The following is a 26,455-nucleotide window of genomic DNA, read 5'->3' as shown; positions in this document are numbered from 1 at the left end:
ATAGTTCGCAAGATTTGAAAAAAAAGTTACCTCTACATACGAATATGTCAAGATAAAATATAAAAGCTTGTAAAAAAGACCAGTCGAGGCTAAGTCAAATGGCCAACGCAGGCTATGTTTTTTACCAGAAATGTAAAGAGCTGTGTACCTACTCCTCTGGCAGAATTCTAAGGATTTTTTTATACTACGGCGGTGGCAAACAAGCATACGGCCCGCTTGATGGTAAGCAGTCTGCGTAGCCTATTACGCCTGCAACGCCAGAGGAGTTACATGCGTGTTGCCGACCCTAACACTCCGCACCCTCGTTGAGCTCTGCACGCACTCTGGCAACCTTATACTCACCGGCAGGAATACAACACTATGAGTAGGGTCTAGTGTTATTCGGCTGCGGTTTTCTGTAAGGTGGAGGTACTTCCCCAGTTGGGCTCTGCTCTAGATCTGGAATGACATCCACTGTGCTGTGCCCTACCACACAAAGCGAGATGACATTCACAATGGCCAACCTATCTTGTGGACGTAATAGGTACTCGTAATCTTCATACATTGTAAATATATGAGTTTGATAAGGGCTCCCTTACCCGGATAAGAGTATGCCGGGTGGGGCCTGTAACACGAGCAAATAATTATAAAACTTTTTTTCAATAACTTTTATAAATTATAGTCTAGGAGGTCTTCTTAGTTTTCATACAAATTAAATATTATCTTTAATAAAATACTAACACCTCTTTTACTCAGATTCATGCGATGCAATAAAATAATATGAATTATTAATGGACCCGTTCAATCATTGTAATTGACGTTGCATGTCGCGGTAACAAATATAACAAATTTGCAATACATTGCGTCTTAGAATAAACTTTAAAGTATACTAAAAATCAAAACAAGTTATTTTTAAAAGTCGTTGAACAAATGTTGGTCAGTTTGATGAGTAGGTACAGCAGTACAGCCTACGGTTAATTTTTTTGCTCCTGTTACAGCGTTCCAGGCACAGGCCCCAGCCGCCGGTGTATGATAATCTGTATGCATGTCCTTGGTTGATCTTATTGCTTTGCCACCTTTTCTCATTACAGTAATTACTTTGTCAGTCGCCTTGTACAGTGACAGCGTGTTGTAATCGAAGTCGTGCAGACTAACTCGCCATAGCTCACCAAGACCTGGTAAAAAGCTGCGTGACGCTCCGTGAAAATGGCGGCTCACGACCGGCCAGGGCCAGGCTATGTATTCATATTGCTTATCTAGCATAGACGCAATGAAATCTAATCCTACCAGCGTAGATGAAACCTCGAGAACTTTATCGGCAAAGAGTGGTAGAAGTGCACACTTATATTGGTGGCATAGCTGATATTGCCTGCTCTAGTTAAACGATTAGAATACCACCACTGCTGGGACAACCACTTTGTCGCAGAATCGGTATTTATTACATTGTGTCTACACAATTGATCTATAAGAGACTTGTCTATAGATTATTCTATTGTAAAGTCTTCAATTCAATGCACAACTTTCCACTTATGAAGTTCAAGAATTCTTGCATTTTATTGTTTTTTTTTTCCCGTGAAATTGTATGGAAAAAAACAAAATATCTATTAATCTTCATTTTGAATTTGACTTGATAAACTAGTTTTAAAGTCAGTGGAGAAATTGGGGGGAGGCCTGTGCTCAGCAGAGGGACACGACACGACAGGCTCCAAATAAAATAATAAAGTCAATTCTTGCTATTAGAGGTAGGGGATATTTGTGCTTTAAGGATGTAATTTTTAAAACACTAGGGTGCGGAGGATTCCCGAAATCATAGTCATACTAGTCGGGCGTCAGGGTGACCTCGGCGTCGTAGGCGCTGAGAACGCGCGGATTGTCACCAAAATGGGCATGCCTCTCCATTCGTTTCACCGGCACACTATGGCTCTTAGTCATGCTCTCATGCTGTTCAAATTAAATCGCTCGCCTCTAAATTACTCTAACTGGATCAATTTCCCACGTGAAGCCAGCGTAGGCATGTTATTCAAAACTTTTTTGTATAAAAAGATTAGTCGAAGTTTCGTTTCTGCGGCGACTAAAGTAATTACGCAACCGCAATTGGCAATTTTAAGCGTAATCTACGTCGTTACCTATTTGTTCATGCTCATCTACGATTTAAATATTCGTTTTGTTTTGTTTGAAGAAACGCGGAAACTAATGGAGCGTGTCACGGCTCAGGAGTGGTGTTGTTACGCGTGATGTGCTAATGTGTAGGCACTTGTATGTTGCTTTTCCGGGAGGGAGAATGCGATTTAGGGTTCACGCCCCTGTTTTATACGTCGAAGACTGATTTATTGTAATACTAATATGTTCTTGAGTGCATACTTTTAATTGTCTTCTTGAATAGCAATAGAATTGTAAGTGGATACGGTAGCCTATAGACGCTGGTATGTATGTTTAGTTCTTGTCTATCTACAATAGGTGCTGTATACGTATACGATTTGTGAATCCTTAACAGCCAGTGCAGCCAACATGCCAATCGTTAACGCTCCGTAGCGTAGCGTAGTCATCTCTCTCTATCACTCTTCCATATTACTACGACAGTGTCAGTCGCGTTTCGTTCGCTCGTTCGTTAACAATTGGTATGTTGGCTACGCGGGCAGGAAAGAACATAGGAGGAATATGACTATGATTACTTATAAATTAATAAAAATATATTTGGGGGCAATCTTACATAGATCGACCTAGCCCCAAACTAAGCAAAGCAAAGCTGTAATAAGTATACTAGGCGTCGAAATACATAGAATACACCTATGACTCAGGAACACATATCGATGCCCATCACATAAATAAATGCCCTTACCAGGAATCGAACCCAGGACCATGTATCTCTAAACTCAAACTGTCACCAACTCACAGGTATACAAAGGCGTGAAACATAGCACCGTCATATCATCTAGATCAGGCGCTACGGTCACGTATCGCTCCACTCCCACGTCGTAATTGACCTATTTCGTGTGAGATGTGCGCGTACGCCGCGCCGCACGAGAGCGCGCGCCGCGTCTGGGATACGATCACCGCGCGACGTGACCGTCGCACGTCGCGCGCGACTCTCACACACTAAACCGTCACAAAATACTTAATAGCTTACTTTTCTAACACTGTTTTAAACTGCACACTGTTTTCATATATAAACTCTATCCTGTACACGACATGGTTAATTTTCAAATTTATTTATTAAACAGGCTACGAGGGTGACAAAGTTAACATGACTCTCCGCCACCAGTTAACCGATAACTCGATCATTATCAACGCGGGCAAGTTTCGTGAAGGGTGTTTATTACGTAGATTGTCGTGTTGGAATCTAGCATACTTGCGGTTGAATGTGTTAACTTTCGTCACGATTTAATGTTTATGAACATAAAGCTTTCGTGGCATAAGTCTTACATTCACTTACACTGAAAAAAAAAATAGCCGAACTGGTTTTGTAACTTTACTAAATAACTAAACTACGGTTATAAGAAAATATACTTTGCATAAATTTACAAAACTTATTTTGTAGTATATAATAAATACCTGAACACTGATAGCCAAACACGGTTTTGTAACATATAACACATAGTTCGCAAGTCCCAATTTTTGTGTAAACAGTAACCAAAATGTTTGTTACAGTTATGCAAACATTTCTTTCAGTGTAATATTACACTAAGTATGAATATTTTTCAAACAAATATGTACTGCTTATCTATGAGGTAGTTCATTTCGGAAAGCAGGTTTGTAAGGGTTGTTACATTATAACCTATACTAATAAAAATAAAAATAAACTTACAGAAATTGGCTAAACCCCACAGTAAGTAGGCCCCACAATAATATTAATAAGATAAACTATTGCTGCCAGCAAAACCAAATCTACAAATGAGCCTTCGTTATAGATCTGTGATAATGATAATTTACAGCCAATTACCAAAAAGCGTAACAAGTGAACAAAAAACACATTAATTTATTAACAAACTCAAATCGATTTTAATACGAAAGGCATAATTATTATACAATGGAGAAATTTTTATCAGAGAATGCATTAGAGTTAGTAAATACTAGTCTAAATAATTAATTATTAGCAATTCTCGTAGGCATAATCCTAAGGGCCTGCCCTCCAAACTATGAAATTGCTGGCTTAACGGAGTCTAAAAACGCCTGGTCCATTGCCTGCCCGGGTAAGGATTTTCCCGAAAATCTAAATTCCCAAAGGACCTGGGATGACATCCATTGTAAAATTATCTATGACTCTCTCTTAAGTCGCAGCATAGGTTCCTCACGCGCCAGACTCTTAGCAGCGGGTACGAAGGAATCCGGCGCCTGGCTGCACGCGTTTCCTTCGGTACACACAGGCACATTTTTGGAACCGCACACTCTGCGCGTTGCAACCTGCCTGCGACTCGGCGTCCGGGTCTGTGCTCCACATAGGTGCCCCTGCGGCACTGATGTCGACGCCCTCGGACACCACGGGCTCTCCTGCCAAAGGAGCGCCGGCCGCTTCTCTAGACACGCCGCGCTTAAGGATATTCTCCGCCGCAGGGATCGGAAACCGGTATTTTTTGTATGGGAACGAAAACGGTATTTTTTCGTTCTTTGTTAATTATTTCCTTTCTAATTGGGCAATCTAATAATACGAAGTCGTTATCTAAAAACACAACCGAGTCCTATATTTAGAGTATAAAATAAACCGAAATATATGTTTATTTCAAAGTTTTTCCAAAAAACCGGTTCCGATCCCTGCTCCGCCGGTCTCTTGCCAGCGTGAACGTGCCAGCTCTTCTTGAGCCAGCTGGTATTGTAAGAGACGTTGTTAAGAGACCGGACGGAATGTCACTAATTCTGTGGAAGATGGGACGGGTGCTGGTGTGGGACGCCACATGTGTAGACACTCTAGCCCCGTCTCATCTCCACGGCACAACTGCAAAACCCGGCGCGTCGGCAGAGGCGGCCGAAAAATTAAAAAAGCGGCCAAGTGCGAGTCGGACTCGCCCAAGAAGGGTTCCTTTATGACGTATTAAAAAAAACTACTTAAACTACTAGATCTCGTTCAACATTTTACCACTTTGGACACACATTTTACCACTTTGGTAGTGTCTCTCGCGCAAACTATTCACTTTAGAAAAAAATTATATTAGGAACCTAAATATCATTTTTGAAGACCTATACATAGATAGTTTTTTTAATTTTATGACGTATTAAAAAAACTACTCACTAGATCTCGTTCAAACCAATTTTCGTTAGAAGTTTGCATCGTAATGTATATCATATATTTTTTTTAGATTTTTCATTCTGTTACTTTAGAAGTTACAGGGGGGGGGGGGACACACTTTTTTTCACTTTGGGAGGTTCTCTCGCGCAAACTATTCAGTTTAGAAAAAAATGATATTAGAAACCTTAATATCATTTTTGAAGACCTATCCATAGATACCCCACATGTATGGGTATGTTGAAAAAAATTTTTTTTTTTTAATTTCATGACGTATTAAAAAAAAACTACTTACTAGATCTCGTTCAAACCAATTTTCGGTGGAAGTTTACATGGCAATGTATATCATATATTTTTTTTAGATTTTTCATTCTGTTATTTTAGAAGTTACGGGGGGGGGGGGGGGGGGACACATTTTACCACTTTGGAAGTGTCTCTCGCGCAAACTATTCATTTTAGAAAAAAATGATATTAGAAACCTCAATATCATTTTTGAAGACCTATCCATAGATACCCCACACGTATGGATTTGATGAAAAAATATTTTTTGAGTTTCAGTTCTAAGTATGGGGAACCCCAAAATTTATTGTTTTTTTTCTATTTTTGTGTGAAAATCTTAATGCGGTTCATAGAATACATCCACTTACTAAGTTTGAACAGTACAGTTCTTATAGTTTCGGAAAAAAGTGGCTGTGACAGAATCGGACAGACAGACGGACATGACGAATCTATAAGGGTTCCGTTTTTTGCCATTTGGCTACGGAACCCTTTTGCCATTTTGGCTACGGAACCCTAAAAAGATCAAATATAGGGGTCTCGGCCCCGAATACGATTTCGTACCTTTTGGCGTCGAGACCCTTGGCCCGTGGGGTCCGAATGCATCTACATTATTTAAGGAATTAGCCAAAAAAATAGAAGACGCTACCGGTGATCGTAGAGCTGGCAGCTTCCTCGCACAGAGAATAAGTATTGCGATACAACGAGGAAATGCTGCCAGCATCTACGGCACCATGCCGCAGGGGGATAGTTTTTAATTATTTATTTTAAGATTTGTTTTATTTATTTTTAGATTTAGATTTTAAGTTTTATATGTATTATGTTGTTATTCCCACATAAATTAAATATTTAGTATTAATTATTTTCATTTAATTTTATTATTTATAATTGTTGGGCTTTTATGATGATGAATTGAATATGCAATTATGAATAAGTAATGCAATATGAGTGATATATAATTACGAGTTTGCACATTATTATAATTTATTTGGCAATTTTATAGTTTAGTTATTTGTTTATAGTAACCATTAGTATTAAGATGATTGCAATGCTCTAACACAGGGGTTCCCAATCTTTTTCAACATGCGGCGCAGTTACAAGTTTAGTATTTTGCAACGGCGCCCTTGTAAATTTTAAATCACGGTCGAAAAAGAGTGACACGACGCTATATTATTTACCGATGCGAGCGCTCAAATAGATACCCGCGAATATTTGTGGTTTCGGATAATGATAGAACTCACGGCGCCCCTCTTTACTTTCTACGGCGCACCAGGGCGCCGCGGCGCACACTTTGGGAACCCCTGCTCTAACAGGATTTGTTATGTTTCCTCGGAAGACAATGACAATGTCATTGTCTCTGTACAGTCCAGTGATGAAAATGAGGATGACAAAATAGGCCAAGCCGGCCGGCCAAGAGCATGTCGGGCCATGCTATGCAGGGGGGTCACTCAAGAGGATACGGGAGCTGAGATTAAAATATTTTAGGTCAATATATCCGTCACTAACGGAAGCGGCTCCTAAAACATGTAGGCGAAAAATCCTGCGTAATAATCTCAAAAAACGGTGTTTCGTACTCGACTGTTTCCTCCTCCAATCCAATTTTGAGATCTAAATGGTAATGAAATTATCTGTGTCGGACTGTTTTGCTTTTTAGGCTAATTGATGTCAAATTTTAATACCATGCTTCTCTTTGCGTCCTAGTAATTAAGGCCGTTTTTGCGAATATTTGAAGTGCACTAGCCACACCTTAAGAAACAAAAATATCAAAAAAAAAAACAAAACAGTCTGACATAGATATTAATAATAATAATAGTCTGTGTTGAAAAAATCATTGCTTTAACTTCAATTACCACGGAGGAAACAGTAGAGCACGTTTGTATGGAGAAATGGCCACTTTTGTTGCCTCTTAACTCTGCAGCTTACTGTAAGTATATTGCGAGCAAAAGGAAGTAACGTCGCAGCACTTTGTACTTACGGATTTTTACTAAGAAAGGATACACTTTTTACGATAACTCCAAAACGTCTTAACGGATCAGTTTCGCTAGAAAGTTCTTATCGAAAGTATTTATAAAGCGTTTTTTCATGATTTTGTTTTTATTTTTTTACTTAGCCATAGTGCAAAAGTTGTAGAGGGCGAAGCGATTACTCGCAAAATACTTTATCAAAAAAGACCCTTGCTTGTTGTAAAAGACAAACTTCGTAGAGAAGGTACCCTTAAAAAAATTGTACTTTTTATTTTACCATTTTATCGCCTTGATTTATTTACGTATCCATACCAAATTGCAGCTTTCTAGCACAAACGATTACGGAGCGAAGACGCGGAGGAACATAAGACACATGACATGGAGAAACTATAAGTTCTCCTAATTGACTAAGAAACCCTAAAAATGCTGCAGGGTAAGTTATTATTATTAATATTATTGTATTTCAAGAACTTCTATGTGGGCACAATCACAAGAAATATCATTGATCACATAAAACAGTGCTATTAACTATTTAGTGTTGCTCTCCAATTATTTTTGAAAACATGAATTGTTATTCACAATATTCATATCTATAGAGATATTCAATACAGAAAAAGTGCTAGGACCCTGGGTGAGACTTCTCTCCCGGCGGACCACCCTGCCTCACTATCTCGATGCGATCTCGCACAAAAACCTCACACCCCCGCTCTATTTGTCTTGTGTGGCCTTCATTTTACGCTTATCAAGATCTGTGAAATTGTTCGACGGACAATTAACTACCCATTTTTGATCGATCGACGTCTACGCACCCTTTTCGAGTTGAAAATGAGATTTACACCCCTTCACAGGACTAGACCACATCCATTCCAAGTTTTCTTCGTTTCCCTACCGTAACAGAAGTGGACGTAAAGTTGTTTAAAGTTTTAAAGTCTTGTTGTGTATCTACATATATATACTGTTTAGTTAGGGTTGCTATACGTCCCGTATATCGAGACTGTTACCGTATTTGTACCTGTCCCGCTTTTGTTCCGTATATCGATACCGCTGTAGAATAAATACATAAATGGTCACAATCATCTATCTATGTAATCAGTTTGTACCCCATTGTTCCTTATCAGTTCCGAATAATTATGGCAACCCTATCTATAGCCTTACTGATATTATAAATGAAAGTAACTCTGTCAATCTATTCGTTACCTCTTCAAGTTAAAACCGCTGAAAAATTGTATTTATATTAAGGTTGCCAACCGCATAATTAAATTCTTAAGCTCGCTTCCAAAAACTTTATTCGTATAGTTTAAAAATCATTGGCCAAGGTTGTCATGTTACTCTACAAATCAAAATAACACCTGTCTACAGTGCCCAACCAACTTTATTGCGTCTATGTATCTTATCTTTCTTTCTTTTTGCAAAAAAACCTTCGACTATACGACTAGTAAGATATCAGTTGTAAGTATTTGACTATTTGCACAACTTACAATAAACATTCGGCCCGATAATCTAGATTCTGAATAGGTAATCATGCAAACCTCGAAACAATACCATGAAGCACTTTGTTTGTAGTTTATTAATGAACTAATGGGGTACCAATAATTATATTTACGTTACTTTTAGATCATAATTTACCCCAACCGACAATAAAACTCCCTCAAACACGTTCCTAATAGAGTAGCGTAAAGGAGTTACGCAAAAAATGACAAAAAGGGAGTGAAGGACGTCCTAATACACCGGAATGACGGCTCAGCCAGCCCATTGATTTATTGAGACGCGAACTGACGTGTGCCGCGGTCCCTCGGGGCTCAGGTAGGCAAAAAGTTCCGGGGTGTTTGTTGACAACACCGGTTCGTCATGGTGTACATTGATGGGGTTCACTTAAGGTTTTACATCGAATCGTGATTTACTGTTAGATTGAGCTGTACAAAAATGTGTCTGGCTTTTTTTTAACAGCAGCGTCAAGTAGATAGTGGTGACCAAAATGGCGGAATATAATATCGCAAATCGCAACCCAACTTTGTTACCATATAAATAAATAAGGATGAATTTCGATATATTTGGCAACTTCGATGTATTTGATGCTAACTGTACAGTTATATGTCATATGCTGACTGTACTTGAGCACAAAGAGATAGGAGACTGCTTTAAAGTGTTTTGTGGAAATTTAATTCTGGCCTATGAAAATCTATTTACACAGAGTTAAAAGTAAACTACTTACAGTAACGTTTTCTATATTACACACCTCTTATTCCTGATGTCATCATTTAATTTACTTTTACAAAAATAGTGGGTAAATATAATCATTAGTAGTCCACCATTGGCCACAAATAATCGAATTTCGCGGTTCAAACAGTTAAAACGGTTGACCTCGTACTTTGCATTTTGCCGAAAATCTAAATTGTTCGCCCATTTCAACGCCTCCCTGCCCCTCTTAATGCGAGAACGTGTTCTTATTGTCTGTGGATTGCCATTTATAGATGTTTCTTTATTTATATTTTAGGCTAATGTTCAGTACAGTGGGAAACTGGAGTTAATTTAAAAATACCGATATCATATACGAGTAAATATTAGGTAGTACTTTAGGTTACTTTGTAGATTGTATTCTGTACACCTTAGTTAAAATATGTTACTTGGCCGTTTCGCTACCATCAAAAATGTATTCACTGTTCATTACTTTTCTGTTAGAGTCTGCCCGCGTAGCAAACGTGCCTATCGTTCACGCTCCGTGGCGAACGAAACGCAACTGTCACAGTCGAACTAATATGGAAGAGTGATAGAGAGAGATGACTACGCTACGCTACGGAGCGTTAACGATTGTAACGTTGGCTACGCGGCCTGTTTGGAAAGAGAAGAGTCGTGGAATGTGTTGGGCCCCATACATTCCACGACTCTTCTCTTTCCGCACAGACTCTATACAATAGTTCTTGTAGTTAGTAACAAAATGGCCAAGTCACATATTTTGACTAAGGGGTAGAGTTTATGAAGTTAGGGCTTGTAGAGTTAGAAGATTGGCTCTACATGAGATCTGATAACTTTTTGACAGTGCTAGCCTTATGGCAACGTCTGGGCAACTTTTTACATGCAAATGTTTTTGGTGGGATGTTTTATTACTGTAAGAAATATAGTAGGACTTCTAGTTTAATTATAATTCCTATAACAATTACGCAGATGGACCTAGCTAACATTTTATGGTATGTAATTCGGAACTTTGTCACGTCAAAATTAGTGAAAAGTTAGCTTGGTCTGATTCAACATGCAAATGTAATAATGTAATGTATGTATGTGTGTAAGTCTATAATAGTTTGTTTTTTACTTTTATTTATACCATGATTATGATTCGGCCTGTTCTCAGAGCATGCCTGAAGGGATGCGGAGACGCTTACCTAGACGCTTGCAACTCCAGAGGTATGCACGTTACCGAAGCGAATTCGTCAAAAGTGTGGTAGTGACATAGGCTATATAAATTTGAAAAAAGACGCCCGCATATAAAAAACGGGGACGAAACTAGTGAAAAGACCTTTTCAAAAATATTATGTAGCAGTCGGGGTTTTTAAGGTTCCGTAGCCAAATGGCAAAAAACGGAACCCTTATGGATTCGTCATGTCCGTCTGTCTGTCCGTTTATGTCACAGCCACTTTTTTCCGAAACTATAAGAACTATACTGTTTTTTTCTTTTATCTTTAGTTCAAACTTGGTAAGTGGATATATTCTATGAACCGCATTAAGATTTTCACAAAAAAAAAAAAACAATAAATTTTGGGGGTTCCCCATACTTAGAACTGAAACTCATTTTTTTTTTTGGAATCAAACCCATACGTGTGGGTTTGATTCCAAATATATAGGGGATAGGTCTTCAAAAATAATATTGAGGTTTCTAATATCATTTTTTTCTAAACTGAATAGTTTGCGCGAGAGACACTTCCAAAGTGGTAAAATGTGTGCCCCCCCCCCCCCCTGTAACTTCTAAAATAACAGAATGATAAAACTAAAAAAATATATGATATACATTACCATGCCAAATTCCACCGAAAATTGCTTTGAATGAGATCTAGTAAGTCGTTTTTTTTTAATACGTCATAAATGGTACGGAACCCTTCATGGGCGAGTCCGACTCGCACTTGGCCGCTTTTTATTTTTATCGTTAGTTTACTTGTTTGAAATCATCGACAGTAAGTTAATTCCACAATCGGATCGTAGGTACTTTATAATTTATCCACCTCGACTCAATCCTTTATCTAAAGTTAGTGACAAAACTACCCAAACATTAAAAGTTTCCAGGTTTCGTTTTGAGAATTAAATATTAACATGCCGATGGATTCACGACACCTCGACCGCTACGTTCTTGCTTCTTACTGGAGCACGCGCCTAGCGGGTGTCAGTCGGTCCCATCAAATATGCATGACCGAAGCTCAGGCTTGCTCGTAATTATAACTGGGAATATATTGTAACGTTTATAACTGATATTTAACCACGACCGTGGTGGTACAAAGAAGATACTTTTAAGTATACTTATTAGTTGTAGTCTTCTTTTGTGGGTACTCATTAGAACTACCTCATCACGACGTTGATAGATAAGGAACTATTGTTGTTCAAAAACAAACTTTAATCATAGAGAAATAAGTAAGCATGGAGTGCTCACTCCATACATCAGTTATCTTACCAAAACGCTTATTACTTTCGTACTTAGTCGACATCTAGCGTCAAGTCAAGAAGCGGATATATAAGTATCGCTACTTGTCTATAGCTGTCAATAAGAGTGTCGCGACTGACGAAAAGTGTATTGCTCAACAATTTACAACTAATATTCCAAGCAGAAGGAGTTGACAATAGAGTTTCGCTTAATCCGGTTATGATATTAGCTGAAAATTGTTGAGCATTAAACTTTTCGTTCGTCACGACATCTATTGTCAAGTAGCAGTACTGATAAATCCGCTACTTGGCGCTAGATGTCGACTACGAAGATAATAACAGTTTTCATGTATGGAGTGAGTGCTCTATGCTTACTTGTATATATTTTCTCTTTGCTTTAATGGATAAGTCAAATTAACAGATTTATAAAATGTACTCATTAGTGGCAGTATTGACACACCTCAAGAAAGGATATAACTTAAGGAAAATCAATTGATTAAAGATAGAGGCAGACAACAGGCGGTCTTATTGCTAAAGAGCGAACTCTTCCAGATAACCTACAAACATACAGACAAATAGTTAAATATTGGTCTATACGAATACAAAATTTATTCAAATAGGATCTTTTTGTTAACATTTGTCTCTAAATCACAAAGTGGTCCCTTCAGACCAAGCTTAAAGTGGGAAACGAGTGGAAATATTTTTAGACCCTCATCAGACCGTCTGCGGTCGGCGGGTTCGCGCGATAAGAAGCACTTTTTCATAATACTTTATTCAGTACTCCGAGACTTGGCTCAGTGACAGACTAATCGTCCATGTCAGGGTAGAGGAGGGGGTGCTTATTAATGTTTAACCCTTTTGTACTCAGCCCTGCGCCCGACAACCGACAACTCGGTGTCAATCCCGCCCGGCTTCGCGAACTCTTGCATGTTTAATGTTCATTAATTTGCCAGAATCAGTACGCCCATTAGGACCTTGCTCTGCCGCTATGGTACAAACAAAACTTATTAGTTGAATGCGTGATTAAAATTCAATATGTTTACAGATCTGCTCTTTAGCTTGATTTTTTTAAAATATGTACATAATATTTTAAAACAGGTAATTTAGCATGCAAATACTCGTAGTTTTTAAAAAGCAACAAATACATAGTAGTCCTGAGAAACAGCAGGTCATCAGGTGATTTCAACCAATTAAGCGGATCCTATTCATAAATTAACCAATTGCACCTCCAAACAGTTTTAATAAATATCCGGGGCAGGTAATTTTGCATTGTAGCTAAACCCATTAAACTATTATTACTTGGTTACTATTATTATGAAATAACTCAGTGGCTAAACCTCAATTTATTTAGTATCCGCTTAAACTTGCGTTATATATGCTATTGTCAGGGGTGCGATTACTTGTGAATATTTGTCAAGTTAATACGGAAAGTGACCACTGCGCCGCCATAGCCGTTGTCCGGGTAATGTATTCCGAACTAAAAGGTAAATAATCGTCGCTGCGGAATCGCTCTCTAGTGGGTCAAAATGCCGAACGCGCGGACATTGCTACCGGCTGGGACCGATACAACTTTGTTCTAACAATATGAATATAACCCGTAAATATTTTGTAAGCCCTGTGTGGTTTTGTACTACGGTTAGTTCGTGACTCGGCGCTCAATAAATTGTAAGATGATAGGTATCACACTATGTACTAATTTTAAATGAAGTATTTCATTAGAAAGTCAACGCCAAATATTAAAATTAATAAAAAAAATGGGATTGCACTCCGGGAGTGCCGACAGAAGTGAAAACTTGAATATTAACGTTGTGCATTATTGATATTTTGGAGAAATTGAGTAGTAGTTTTATAGAAAGAGATAATTCTATATTATACCAACGTAAATAAATTTGAGTGTAGAAGATATTTTGAAATGCGAATTTTAGTATTAATATATAACATATACTTACAGAGTAATTCATGCGACGTGAGAAGGACTACAGCTTACATAATCAGTAAATGTTAATGAATCGTTCACCATCATATTAGTAAAACAATCACGCTTCTTTTCTGTTATTTAACTTTTTGGTAAGGAAAAATTTGAGTATCTACAATCATAGACACCCAACAACACAAAGATACAGTACAAGACAATTAAAAAAGATTAAACCTCTTTAACCGTTATGACAGCACTTTGATTATGAAGAAAATAAAATGTCACACTTGAATGAGATACGATTTTTCAAAAGTAACCAGGCTTCGGTGGCATTCAATTTGCACGTCACCGTGATGTCACGTGTCCGTCTTACGAATTTTCAATCTGACGGTCACGTGACCCTGACGCGAGTTTAACATTTTCCCCCATCCCAAAAAGTGCACAGCGCCGCTAAAGAAGTTTTCACTTCAAAAATACGTATGTTTACCAAGAATATTATTTACATGATAGCTCCTAGGTATAAATAGTATTTTATGCAACAGTTGTATAAGAAGGGTCAAAAAAGGCGAGTGGCGATGGCGTGAGTTACAATGTGAGCCGGAGCCGAAGGTGTAGGCGAACATTGTAAAGGAATACGCTACGAGCATTTTTTGACCTACTTATACAACGTTGCATACAATATTTTTCCTACGAGTCAACAAAAATAAATCTTAATTTAGGTAAACAAAGCAAAAGTATATAGCCAAGACGCGCGAGTATACCTTGTTACGCGCCCGGCCCGCCCCGGGCCGCGGCCGGCCGGTCAGCGACACCTTCTCGTAACTCATGAGGCCCTGGTACTTGCTACTTGCTAAATTAAATTTTTGGACAGTTTTTTCTCAATCTTGGCCACCGTAGCCTACGGAGACTAACAAGCAACGCTAAGCGGTCTTCGTAGTCTATGGGTGTTGCTATATTACGGGTGTCACATGCGTGTTTCTGACTTATGAAGTCATTATTTTTACTATGCAACCAAATGAATATTTTGTAAGTTGGCAGCAATGCACTTAGTTTAAAACTGTTCGTTTTGGTTTTGTTAGGTTGGTAGCCATTAATCGCAGTAACGTTATAGCGATTAAAAGCACAAGAGCTTTTATGAGGAATAGACAATATAGACTTTTCTTGAAACCTTTTATGTATGTTCTTATATTCGTGTTAATGAATGCATAAATGACAGATAACAGTAGAGGAGTAGGAAAACACCTTTTCCTACTTAAAGTGGACATCATTCATACCCAAATGACTCAAAGGTATAGATTAGATTAGAATGTACAATGATAGTACAATTAATAAAGCCTTTTTGATGACGTGTACAATTAATAAAGCCTTTTGATTTGATTCGCTGAGATAATTAAATTTACTTACTATAAATAGTGTTAAGTATAAGACGTTTATAATCGTTACACAATAATATCAAAATATCACAGTCGTCGTGTTAATTATATAGTTAATGGTACATCATGCCACAAAAGTAGTAGTAGACAAAAGAGTTGTATAGTGAGGTTAGTGAGCGACGCGGGGCGCGCGGGGCCGGCGCCCATTGGTCGCGCCCACGCCGTGGGAGGAAACGGAGAAAGTCCCCGAGCCAGATTTTCTTGCTCACGTTCGAAATTCTAAAATTTCTAAAAGCTTTTAGCGTCGTCTGTCATTTAGCGGCCCGTCATTACGTCTTGTACGTATGCTTTATTTTTGAATACGAAATGTGAATGCGTCACGATTGATTGATTCTCCGGGGAACCGAATGATATCCAATTGAAAATTTAGGTGAATATTGAGGTACTTACTGAGTGCTTTTGATTTGTCAGTTTTTTTTATAGCTATTGATTCGTGATTTTATGCTAGACAACTTACTACCATAATATATCATATGATGGCTTGACAAAAGGAGGAGCACTGGGTGAATTCATTAATTTAGGATGTTTAGGATTTATTTTAAGTACCTATATCTCTTTCTACTAGTTAGCAAAATTATCTTTACTACCTACTTACTTAGTAGCCACTTAAAAACATTGGTTGACGATATCAGTTTTAAACAGTTTTAAAGTTCTACGTAGGTACCTACTTTGAAAAGAACTTTAAAACTTATATCGCCTATCTAAGTTGATGACCAAATGTTCTATCTCTACATATTTTTTTGAATAACTAAACTAACTAAAGTAGAGCTAGTCTTGAAACAGTTTAGACGTGGGTGCAGTGGAGGGGGGATCGTGTGGGCGGGTCGGAGCGCTAGGCGGGGCGCAGGGTGCCGCGAGGTGCCAGCGCCCGCCGCGGCTCGCCCACCGGCCCGCAGTCGCGCCGCACTCGTCGCCGCCGCCGCCGGCGTTCACTCAAACTTCAAAATACACAAAGTAATTACGATCCTCCAATTCACCTGTAACCAAGGTGCATGCCCTAAATGATTGCGGGTAATTAAGCCGATCAGCGGCCACCCAAATAATTGCCGTGAAGGAAGCGCAGCCGCGACGGGCGCCCGTCAATTAGCGGCACCTGGCCCGCGCGCGTACGTTAATTCGCACTCGCGATAAACTGCACCCGCAAAAAAGTCCGAAATAAACTGGAACCAATGCACCTGCGGCAATCTGCTCAGTCGCGGTCTTAAGCCCGGGAGCTTCGCCTCGAGTCTCCGACATGATCATGCTATTCAAAGGCAACAGCAGTAGGCTGGAGCACCTCATTGAGAAGATTCAGGCTAACAAGGAGAACCACGACGTCTCGTCCGAGGATTTAAAAGGTGAGCCAGGCTTGTTTATGTGGACGGACAAGTTTCTATAACTTACTTATAACAAATAATTAGCACTTTTATTTATGTATGCATATGAGTTATACCTATGTGAACGAGTTGTGCTCAATTAATTACTTTATGTAAAATAAATATACTTACTGCGTGCCTTCATATTTTTAGTGCTTACCTACTCAAGTTACTTACTGACTTACGAGCTTCTATTTTACGTTATCTTTCAAATGTTTATTGCCTCTGTTAATGGTTTCATGAGTATATTATCCCTTTCGCGTATTATTCATATCACTTTTTCCCTCTTTGACTTTAGTCTCTCACTGTCGATCATAATAATATGGCTATATCCATTACACAGACACACAATAAATAATAGTACTATAGATGAATGATAAAATTTAGAAAAGAAAAGTACCTACTAATCTAAAGTACTATCTATGAATTCGAATTGCTTTCGAAACATGTAAAAAACGTATGGAACTTTTCAATTTGTAAACGGAAAAGTTCGATCAAAGTATATATATGTATATTTTTTAATTTTATTCATGTTTTGAATTTCGGAACACCCGTTCGGTACGTCCGTAAACACTTTGTGAAGAACGACATCAATGTAGAGTCATTTTTGTACTGACCAATAGATATTTTATATTTTTAATAGAGACTTACGAATTAAATAAAACAAACATCTGTACCTAAAAATGCGACTTCATATAACTTAACTCAATTATCGTGATCTACAAGCACCAACATAAAGTTTTTTTGCGAACGAACATAAATAGAGGTAGGTATATGTAGTCGAACATATTCTATGCAACTATGTAGCATTCTATAAAATTGGTCCGACGTGATGCTCGATTATGATCTACGTAATCATAATCTTGACATGGATGTAACAAGTTTCAGTGCCTAAAGGAAAATCGAATGTGATTGTTGAAGCTCAATATACGGACTTCGTTAAATAGCACTTACAGTATATTTTTGATATACATATAAGTACAATTTACACATTGTATATGAAGAGGCATATCTGAAAAGTATGACATTAAAACATTACAATATCTTTAACAGCCATATTAAGAAGCCTACAAATCGTGCTAACTGACTAGTCAGTCTTATTATAATACGGTCCTTCAGCAAAACTATAATAATTAAGCGTTAATTAATTGGACGAAGCGGTTTGCCACGCGCCACGCGCCGGTCAATCCACCTCAATCGCGAGGCAATCAAGCAGCAGGTGGATTCTTTTATTTACGTCCACTTTTACTTATTTATTTATAAACTATTCGTCAGAATTTTGTTGCCGTATTTAATTTATCTAATATATTTCAAAATTATGATGAGTACCTCTACATCGACTCTGTAATTGTTTGACACATTTATTTACAGAATCTCGTCTTAATACAAGTCTTTATTTAACTTGCCCTGTTAGTATGTATGTTAGTTAGTGTGGGGCAAATCTTAGAAGCTAAATTTATCACACTTCATTGATATCCGATTGAGCTGAAATTTTGCATAGGTACATATGTAATCCGGATGATTGTGATGATAAGACAACGCAAACTAATTGTGTTTGGGGTTGTTAGAATTGTCTCGCTGAGTATTAGTTTCCTGTGGGAAAAAAGACAGTCAGCGATAAAAAAAATTTTTTTTTTACCAAAGACTTATTATTGCTTGATTGTATATTTATTGCAGCAGTCAACCTTTTTAAGCTAAAAACTTATTGTACGAGTGTTGTAACATTGTGCTATCCCAGTTTAATTAGGTATTATCTTTTTCATGTATGCATAAACAACTCATTCGGGCTTTACTTGTCACACGCAGATGCTTAAAATTATATCGATAATGATAATATTTAGCATAAACGTTTTGCATAACGGCTCCAAATTATTATATTCCACTGACATTAATGATGATGTCCACAACTAACTGGTACGAAAGGTCTCAAGAGGACAGCGTAAGCGAGTAAGCAGGTAAGCGAGTCCTTATTGGCGTAGAATAAGAATAGTATTTTCATATATATTAGTAGTCCAGCACTCGACAACATATTTATATCATTAGGATTTATCCCGGACCTGACGGACCGACTATAAATAGTAATTCTTTTCAACTGTTTTTTTTATTAATCTTGTATTCTAGGACTCCACTATAATTTTAGGTGATTAATATTTTATTCGTTATGTAACCTTTATATTTCATCAATTTAACCTTTTATAATGAAACAATCTAACTTTCAAGTTAGCTAAGTAGGGTCCCGTACTAAAAAAGGTACAAAAGGAACCCTTATAGCGCTACTCTGTCCGTCCGTCTGTAACATTGCTAAATATCTCGAGAACTAATTAAGCTATCGATTTGAAAGTTGGAATAGTAATTAACAACGCTAACCTATCAAAAGTGTTTTTTTTAATGCCTAATATGAAGAGGGGGCAAAATTTCAAAGTCTAGTTACCAGGTAAAGGGGCTTATCACATGAAAGAGCTTAAATTGAACATTCCAAAACAATGTTTACTTTTGTAAAAAATAAATGATTTATGAAAGAAAATGTGAAAAAAATACCGTTCCCACCCTCTTATTTCCGAAGTTTTTTTTTCATAATATTCAATTCAATTAAATATTTTTATTTCGAATAATACAATCCATATTAGTGTTAGAACACAGCAAAACTTACAAATTAAAAATGTATGTTAGTGATACCTATAACAACAAACAAAAATAAACACTAATTAAAATTAACACTATTATAAATATTACAGGAAAAATATAGTCACACCTTTATCTTATTCGTAATAGCTCTTTTTTTTCATCAAAATACTTTTCCAAATTTTATTTGCAATTACCTTTGCGGGTGTTTATTATAAGTACTTGAAATGTCTATGAAATTACACTAAAAACACCTTTCAAATAAAACACAAATTGTTGATTTCGGTTCATATAATATAATACAGAATTAGTTAGTCAATATGCCAATAGACGGCGCTGTACACAATTATGCTTAATATACTTCTGGTCAAAAGTCTTTCGTGTTTATAGTTTATGACATAATTGAAAGTTTGTATGGAACCCTCGGTGCGCGAGTTAAATGAACTCGCACATGACCCATTTTTTTTTAAACAAGGGTCGGCATTACTGCCGACTGCATTACTGCAGTAATGTCAAAATTCCGGGCAGTGACATCGATTTTGACATTACTGCAGGAAAAGTCAAACTTGATATAAATTTCTCGATACATTGACATTTCAACGTTTCCTGCAGTAATGTAACCAAAAAAATAGTGGAGAACTTGGCCTGTCGATCAAGAAATCGATAATCAAAGTCATGGTAGGTAGATCGAAAAAAGCAGCTAGAGTACAGTGGGATACTCGATATCTAATATGTGGACAGATTTGCATACCGCATATTGGGCTCTACCATATGTAATGTAAGGATGGATCATGCGAACCGCACATCCGGAAGCGGATTGGATGGTGAAAAGCGCGATGACCCGACTAAACAGGATAATAATCCAAAAAACTACCATTGGCCTGGTGAAGAATTGGGTGTTCTCGATTTTCACCTACGGTGCGAAAACTTCGATCCTCAAAAAAGCTGACAGTGCTCGCATTGACGCATTTGACATGTGGCGCTGGAGGCGAATGCTGCTGATTTTTGTTTTTTTTTTTTGATTTGTTGAAACAAACGGTCGCCGTTTTGAATTTCCTCAAGGTTCGAAAGGCTCCTTGATAGGAATTCGAAGTCAAAATGATAAAACATGGCCGATGTTTTGAATTTCTTCATTTTTGTTTTGATGATAATGGAAATTGATAAAATATAAATAAAATAGAAACAGTTGTCATAACATTCTCGATGAGAAGTTAATCTACAAGTTGACGGTGTAAAAATAGTTAACAAAACAAGCTTTTATCTATTTTTCTTTAAGTAGATAAACCAATACCAACCAAGCTCGGTTGCCAAGAGCGGCATTTAAACTTTATATTACATTAGAAGTTGATTTGATAATACACGCACGCATCTCGCTCGCACGGATACTTGGACTTGCACGAAGATGCACTGCGAGTCAAATGAATATCCATATTCAAGCATCACATGTAAATTTCGAATGAGAGTCCTAGGCTTAGTGATATCACATAAAGAACAATAAACAGCTCGCGATCGGCGTTGATTGCGCAGGCGCCGGTCGAGGTGTCCCAGACGGCGCAATTAGGATGTGCGCTTCCGCCGCCCACCGGCGCCGGCGCCACTCGCTGCTCACTTGCACGGCTTGCGTGGTGCAAGTTACTGTTAATTATCCTACCACCAACTCGCCTCTCTAATCCGTACGTACTAAGTACCGTTGACCATCCTTCCCTGCTAATCCACAGAATCCTGGTACAGTTACGAGTAGGTACGTTTTCTTTACGACAGTCAAAAACATGCGTTAAAAAGTTAAAGCTACTTAAGTATATTACTTGTTAGTATTAATTGGCTGCCTACAGTAATTAATTACACTACGAATAGGTATTTGGATTATTTAGGTGGTGACTTCTAGGGTTTGGTTACAACCTCTTACGATTGACAAGCTATCTATAAACTTTTTAGATGAAACTTGAACATCCCGTAAACCCGAAAAGTGGTTCACTTGGACCAACACACTATTATCTATTCTTTAATTTCACTTACCGTTGAACACTCTTCCGATCCTAGAGGAATATCCCTTTCCTACATGTGTAAATGATCTTGAGATTCATATGTACAATAATTATTATACTTTAGACAGCAATGTATTGTCTTCTCAACCACAAAGGGAAAATAAATTGTTGGATTGTTCGATGATGGATATTGATCGAACAGGTGCAGCAGGAGGCAAATTTTGTACCCGCGGGAGTTATGGATTGTGAAAAAAAGCTAGGGAGTTATAGCTTTTTTTTAATTATGTCACTTTTTCATACAAACCAAGTAGCATAAATGAGTTTTACTTTTAAAATACTGACGTTTATAATTTAATATTTTTGTTTATGATTAAAATATTTTTACATAATTATTAATCGTGGCTGAATGCCGAATAGGTCTGTGCCCTCGATGCTAAGTCCTGTCCTGTCAAGAAATTACAAAATGGCGGACGAATGTTTGATATGTCACCGTATTTAAGAATGATTTCGTTTACAATTTAGTATTTTCTTCGGAAGTGTGATGAAAAACATTGTGTGTAACACCGGGGGTAAGAATATTGCAAACTCGGGTCTTTAATTCCCTCCAGCCTGCGGATGTCGGGAATAGTCACCCTCGTATCCAAAATTTCACTTACCCCCCTCGTTGCACAATGTACTATAAAACCTTAAGTTAGTTCATTTTACTTAAAGAGAAACATTCTTTATTTTTTTTAAAGAAACAAAACTGCATTCAAATGCTGCAAATATTTCATGTCTATATCTATATCTATGTCATTCAAAGATTTTTTACAATTCTTTTTTGTTAAAATTTGTTGTGTACAAAATTTTTGATTTTATGGATATTTTGTACGACAGACGAGTGTAAGACCTAATGTTTCTTGGAAAAAATTAACATTAACATGGAATAAAATAGCGAACAGATTATTAGTCGGTTCGATTCCCGGGCGAGACAAGCGATTTTTTTTTAAATAATAGAATGTTTCCTCGAAGTCAAATGAGCTAACTTAAGGTTTTAAGGCACTTTGCCTCTAGGGCCCATTATTTTTTTCACATTGTATATACATATATATTTCATTAAATAAAATTAATACAATATATAGCAGCTCCATTAGTTACGTATAGGTAGAGTCGGACTAACCAAACTGCAAATGTCACCATTAATGTCAAATTTCTATAAAAATATGACGTTAATAATGACACTTCCTCACTTTGTTCCTGTCGAGTCGGTGTGCAGAGTTAACTTAGTAGGACTCTACTTGCAGACAAACCACAGCCTAGACCCCCCTGAAGGAGTCTTGATATATCTATGAAACATATTCTTCGTAAGTACGAGTATGTTGTCGAAAACCACTAAGAAAGGATTTATAGAAATACTTCTCCTAAGAGGGGCTGTACGTAGGGTGGAAAGTTTTTGCGACTTTTACGAGGACGAAAGTTAGTTTTTTAACCTTTTGAACGCTTTATATCATAAACAAAAACGTCACTGGCACGCCTAGGTCCCGGGCGCAAGCGATCTGATGTAAACCTTACTTGAAAGTGTGAAGTTACTTTGACAGAGTTGGCCATAACATCTATAGTTATCCCTGGCGCTGTGGGCACGATTAGTGATGATGACTTTAGGTGTTCTTGGCGTTTAGACGGTTAAAAGAATCGTTTTGCAATGATGGCGGTATCCCTCTACAAAATCCGCACTTGGCCCATCTAATTAGAGTACCTGTCAATACTTCACTCTCAACCAAATGGGTTAACACAGAATTAGGTCAAAGCGACAATATAGTATCAAATTATACAGATAATCATACTATTTGTACAAAAGGTACCTACCATCTTTTTGGGTCACATGGTCAGAGCAGAAGATCTTGATACTGCGTAATGAAAAACCGGTGTTGCACCACAAACTTCGGTCTACGCGTTATCGTAAACTGCATCAAAATACATGATGGTTGTTTAGGAACAAGGTTTCACATATTCTGCTTCATGGGTGATCTCCATGTGATCTCAGTCTAAACATATGCATATTCCTAAACAATGTTTAGGTAAGTATGTGATATTTTCGTAAATCTTAATTATTATGTTTTCATAAGTTGTTTTTTTTTTTTTTACAATTTCAATCAGTTCCATATTCTTCCTAAAAGGTTAGAATCACACTAAGATAATTTGGCAGCGATTTTGACAGCCCAGACAGCGCAAGTGTTATTTTAAACTTTAAACTTCTATGAAATTATGACTTTTACTAACACTTGTACAGGCTGGGCTATCAAAATCTTTGCAAACTTAGCTTGGTCTGAATCTCAAATCTGTTAAAATAATGGCAGGTAAATTGTTGAGGTTTTGATATATATATGTGCATGTGACACAAAGTGTCATACGTAACAATTGCTGTTTTGTTAAACCAAACCTGTGTTTCAACATAAGTACATTTATTTAGATAAGAAATTTACTACGAGAAAAAACAAAGAGAGAGAGAGAGGTAAGATTTTTTTATATGGGTAGGTTATATAAAAGTTATTTAGCTAGCTAAGTTAGGTAGCTTTCTTTAAACAAAATTATACTTAGGTATTAGCATTATAAGTGTTAAATTAATGAGTTGACACAGCAGCTGTAAAGTTTCCCGCCGGGGCAGGATGGTCGGTTCTTTCTTGGGATATATATAACTTCTTCTACTTTAATTTCGATACCGGAAGTTTTTGCTCAGTAAGGAAATTTACTTGATTAAGTACCTAGTGCCATTTTATATCCCTCCTGCCATGTAATAGCTGCATGTGGAAATAAAGCAGCCGTAATGGCCCTGCGAACGTCTAAATTCAATTGTTATCATTTTGGCCATTAGGCGCCGCTACCAACGTCCGGGGCGTCGTGGGAACAGATGGATATTAATAGTCCTTGTTAGGGAACAGGGAGACGCACTGCAAAAATGGTCTCTTAGACAACTTTATTTCTACTGTCGTTGCACTCGTGAGTTCCGCCGTTCGTATGTTCACAGCTAAAATAAAAAAGAAAGTATATAAGTTGAACGAATAGGTACTAAATTATTGTAGTATTATTAAAAATATGTACAGTGAGCTGCAAATTGCATGGAGAAATTATGAATGAATTCGTTGATAAAGTCGTCATGCACTTTTACTGCTCATTGTACTTATCGGTAAAGATTTAGGAAATAGGACCGAATTATTCCTATACATGTTAAGGGTACTTAACGTACCCCTAATTTTCATGATTTTAGAAACAATTCAATCGGTGGCCCCCGCCACTGGAGGGTTTTGTCACTTTTTCTTTGGTATATGACATCTATTTCAGTTTATAATCCATTATTTTCACTTAAGATATTTTTTTATTCATAATTAAGAATCTCCCATTGATTATTCCGTACTATTCATTTAAAATAATACATATTAAAATTGGGATTATGGAACTTTTTCAGTCTTTACTGATTAATGATTTTTAAGTATGTAAACGGACGATTTATTAGGTAAAATAAATTTATGCCGATGTTCAGGGCTAATCTGTAAGTTAGTAACGTTAGCAAATGCAAACGATAACTACTTGTGACAATAAATACGAACATAAACTGAATTTATTAGTACACTCTGTATTTAGCATTGCTAGGGTAATTTTCGTTGCTTGTAGTCGTGGTTTCTTTTGGTAGGCACTGGCGGGAGCCCGGGGCCCGTGGGCATTACTCATCATTTGCGGTGATACCGCTCGTCATTGCGGCCCATTCAATTTGTTTATATTTCACGCCACTCGAGGTGCTCTCGGAGATATATCGCCTTTAACGCTGAAATGTGGGGCTTTCTCGATATTTATGATGGCTTTATCTGAGCCTAGAGCTACGCTGTCTGCCTTAATGTGCTTTACAGCGCCTGTAAAAGCGTCTGAGTTGTCATTTACTGTTTATTCCTTTACTTGGGTTTTGGTTTTAAAAGAATGGAAGAAGTATTTTACTACTAAATAGGTAATAATAATAAAGATTTCATCGCTTTGACTGGATTAAGCCAATTTAATTCGTGTTATAATATAAATGGACGAGTGCTTGATCTCGTTATGGCTAACGTAATTTGTGAGGTTAGTGCTAGTTCGTCCCCGCTTACGCCGGAGGATCCACAGCATAAGGCGTTACATATATCTTTGGCTCTTAATTCGTTAAATTATTCACCTCAATTGAAACCGAACCATACTATTAAGCCTATTTTCCGCCGCGGCGACTATAATTCTATCCGTAAGGAACTGTCCGAAACCGATTGGGCATGTTTATTAAATATGGATGTTGAGGAATCGGTTTCTTATTTTTATTCTGTTTTAAAAAGACTTATTTTAAGTTATATTCCTCATAAATGTGTTAACTCGAATAATGGGTACCCGCCTTGGTTTTCTTGTGCACTTATCAAGCTTCGTAAACAAAAATTATCAGTACATAAACGGTGGAAAAGGTATAGAAATCCCCTTGATAGGGCGGAGTTCGTACTCTTAAGATCCAGGGAGCATAAGATGGCTACTGAGTGTTATAAAACATATATTTCACTAACTGAAGATAAAATATATAGTAATCCATCATATTTTTGGTCTTTTATGAAATCTAAATTTCCAACTAATCATGTACCCGATCAAATGTCATACCTAAACGATACATCCAACGATGGTCTTACTATAAGTAATTACTTCAATGACTTTTTCAACTCGGTTTTTGTGCCTGATCTTTCTGTCGCTCCTGACTGTCTACCTGTACCTGAGGACTCACTTATAGATCTTAGTTGCATTGATGTTACAGAGGATTGTGTTTATGGATTTTTGAAGAGAGTAAACGCTGGGAAGGGTAGTGGTACCGACATGATCCATCCTTATTTCATTATTATGTGTGCCCAAGAGTTAGCTGCACCCCTAACTCTAATTTATAAAAAATCATTGTCAGGTGGTTATTTCCCTGTGGTATGGAAAAGAGCCCTGATTACGCCTATTTATAAGAGCGGGGATGCTCACCTGGTTACAAACTATAGGCCAATTAGTAAATTAAATATTTTCGCAAAAAATTTTAGAAAAAATAGTTTATAACAAAATTACAGCTGC

The 26,455-nt window shown here is 37.4% G+C and overlaps 1 protein-coding gene across 2 annotated transcripts in view; it reads left to right on the top strand.

The window, feature by feature from the left end:
- The window catches only part of LOC133519046 (zinc finger protein 423 homolog), a 127,215-nt gene that overhangs the window by 80,429 nt on the left and 20,331 nt on the right, over positions 1-26,455 (top strand). Inside the window, exon 1 of one of the 2 annotated variants that reach the window (XM_061852919.1) lies at positions 16,222-16,745. The exons of the other annotated variant lie outside the window; for it this stretch is intronic. Coding sequence (XP_061708903.1) covers positions 16,643-16,745 — 103 coding nt within the window. The 5' untranslated portion in view covers positions 16,222-16,642. Of the gene's footprint in view, positions 1-16,221; positions 16,746-26,455 lie in introns of those variants that run through there. 2 annotated transcript variants of the gene reach the window in all.

This window comes from Cydia pomonella, chromosome 6, assembly GCF_033807575.1.
Source record: "Cydia pomonella isolate Wapato2018A chromosome 6, ilCydPomo1, whole genome shotgun sequence".
Classification (NCBI taxonomy): Eukaryota; Metazoa; Arthropoda; class Insecta; order Lepidoptera; family Tortricidae; genus Cydia; species Cydia pomonella.
The sequence above is the reverse complement of the archived record's forward strand: the minus strand, read 5'-3'. Positions and strand labels throughout refer to the sequence as shown.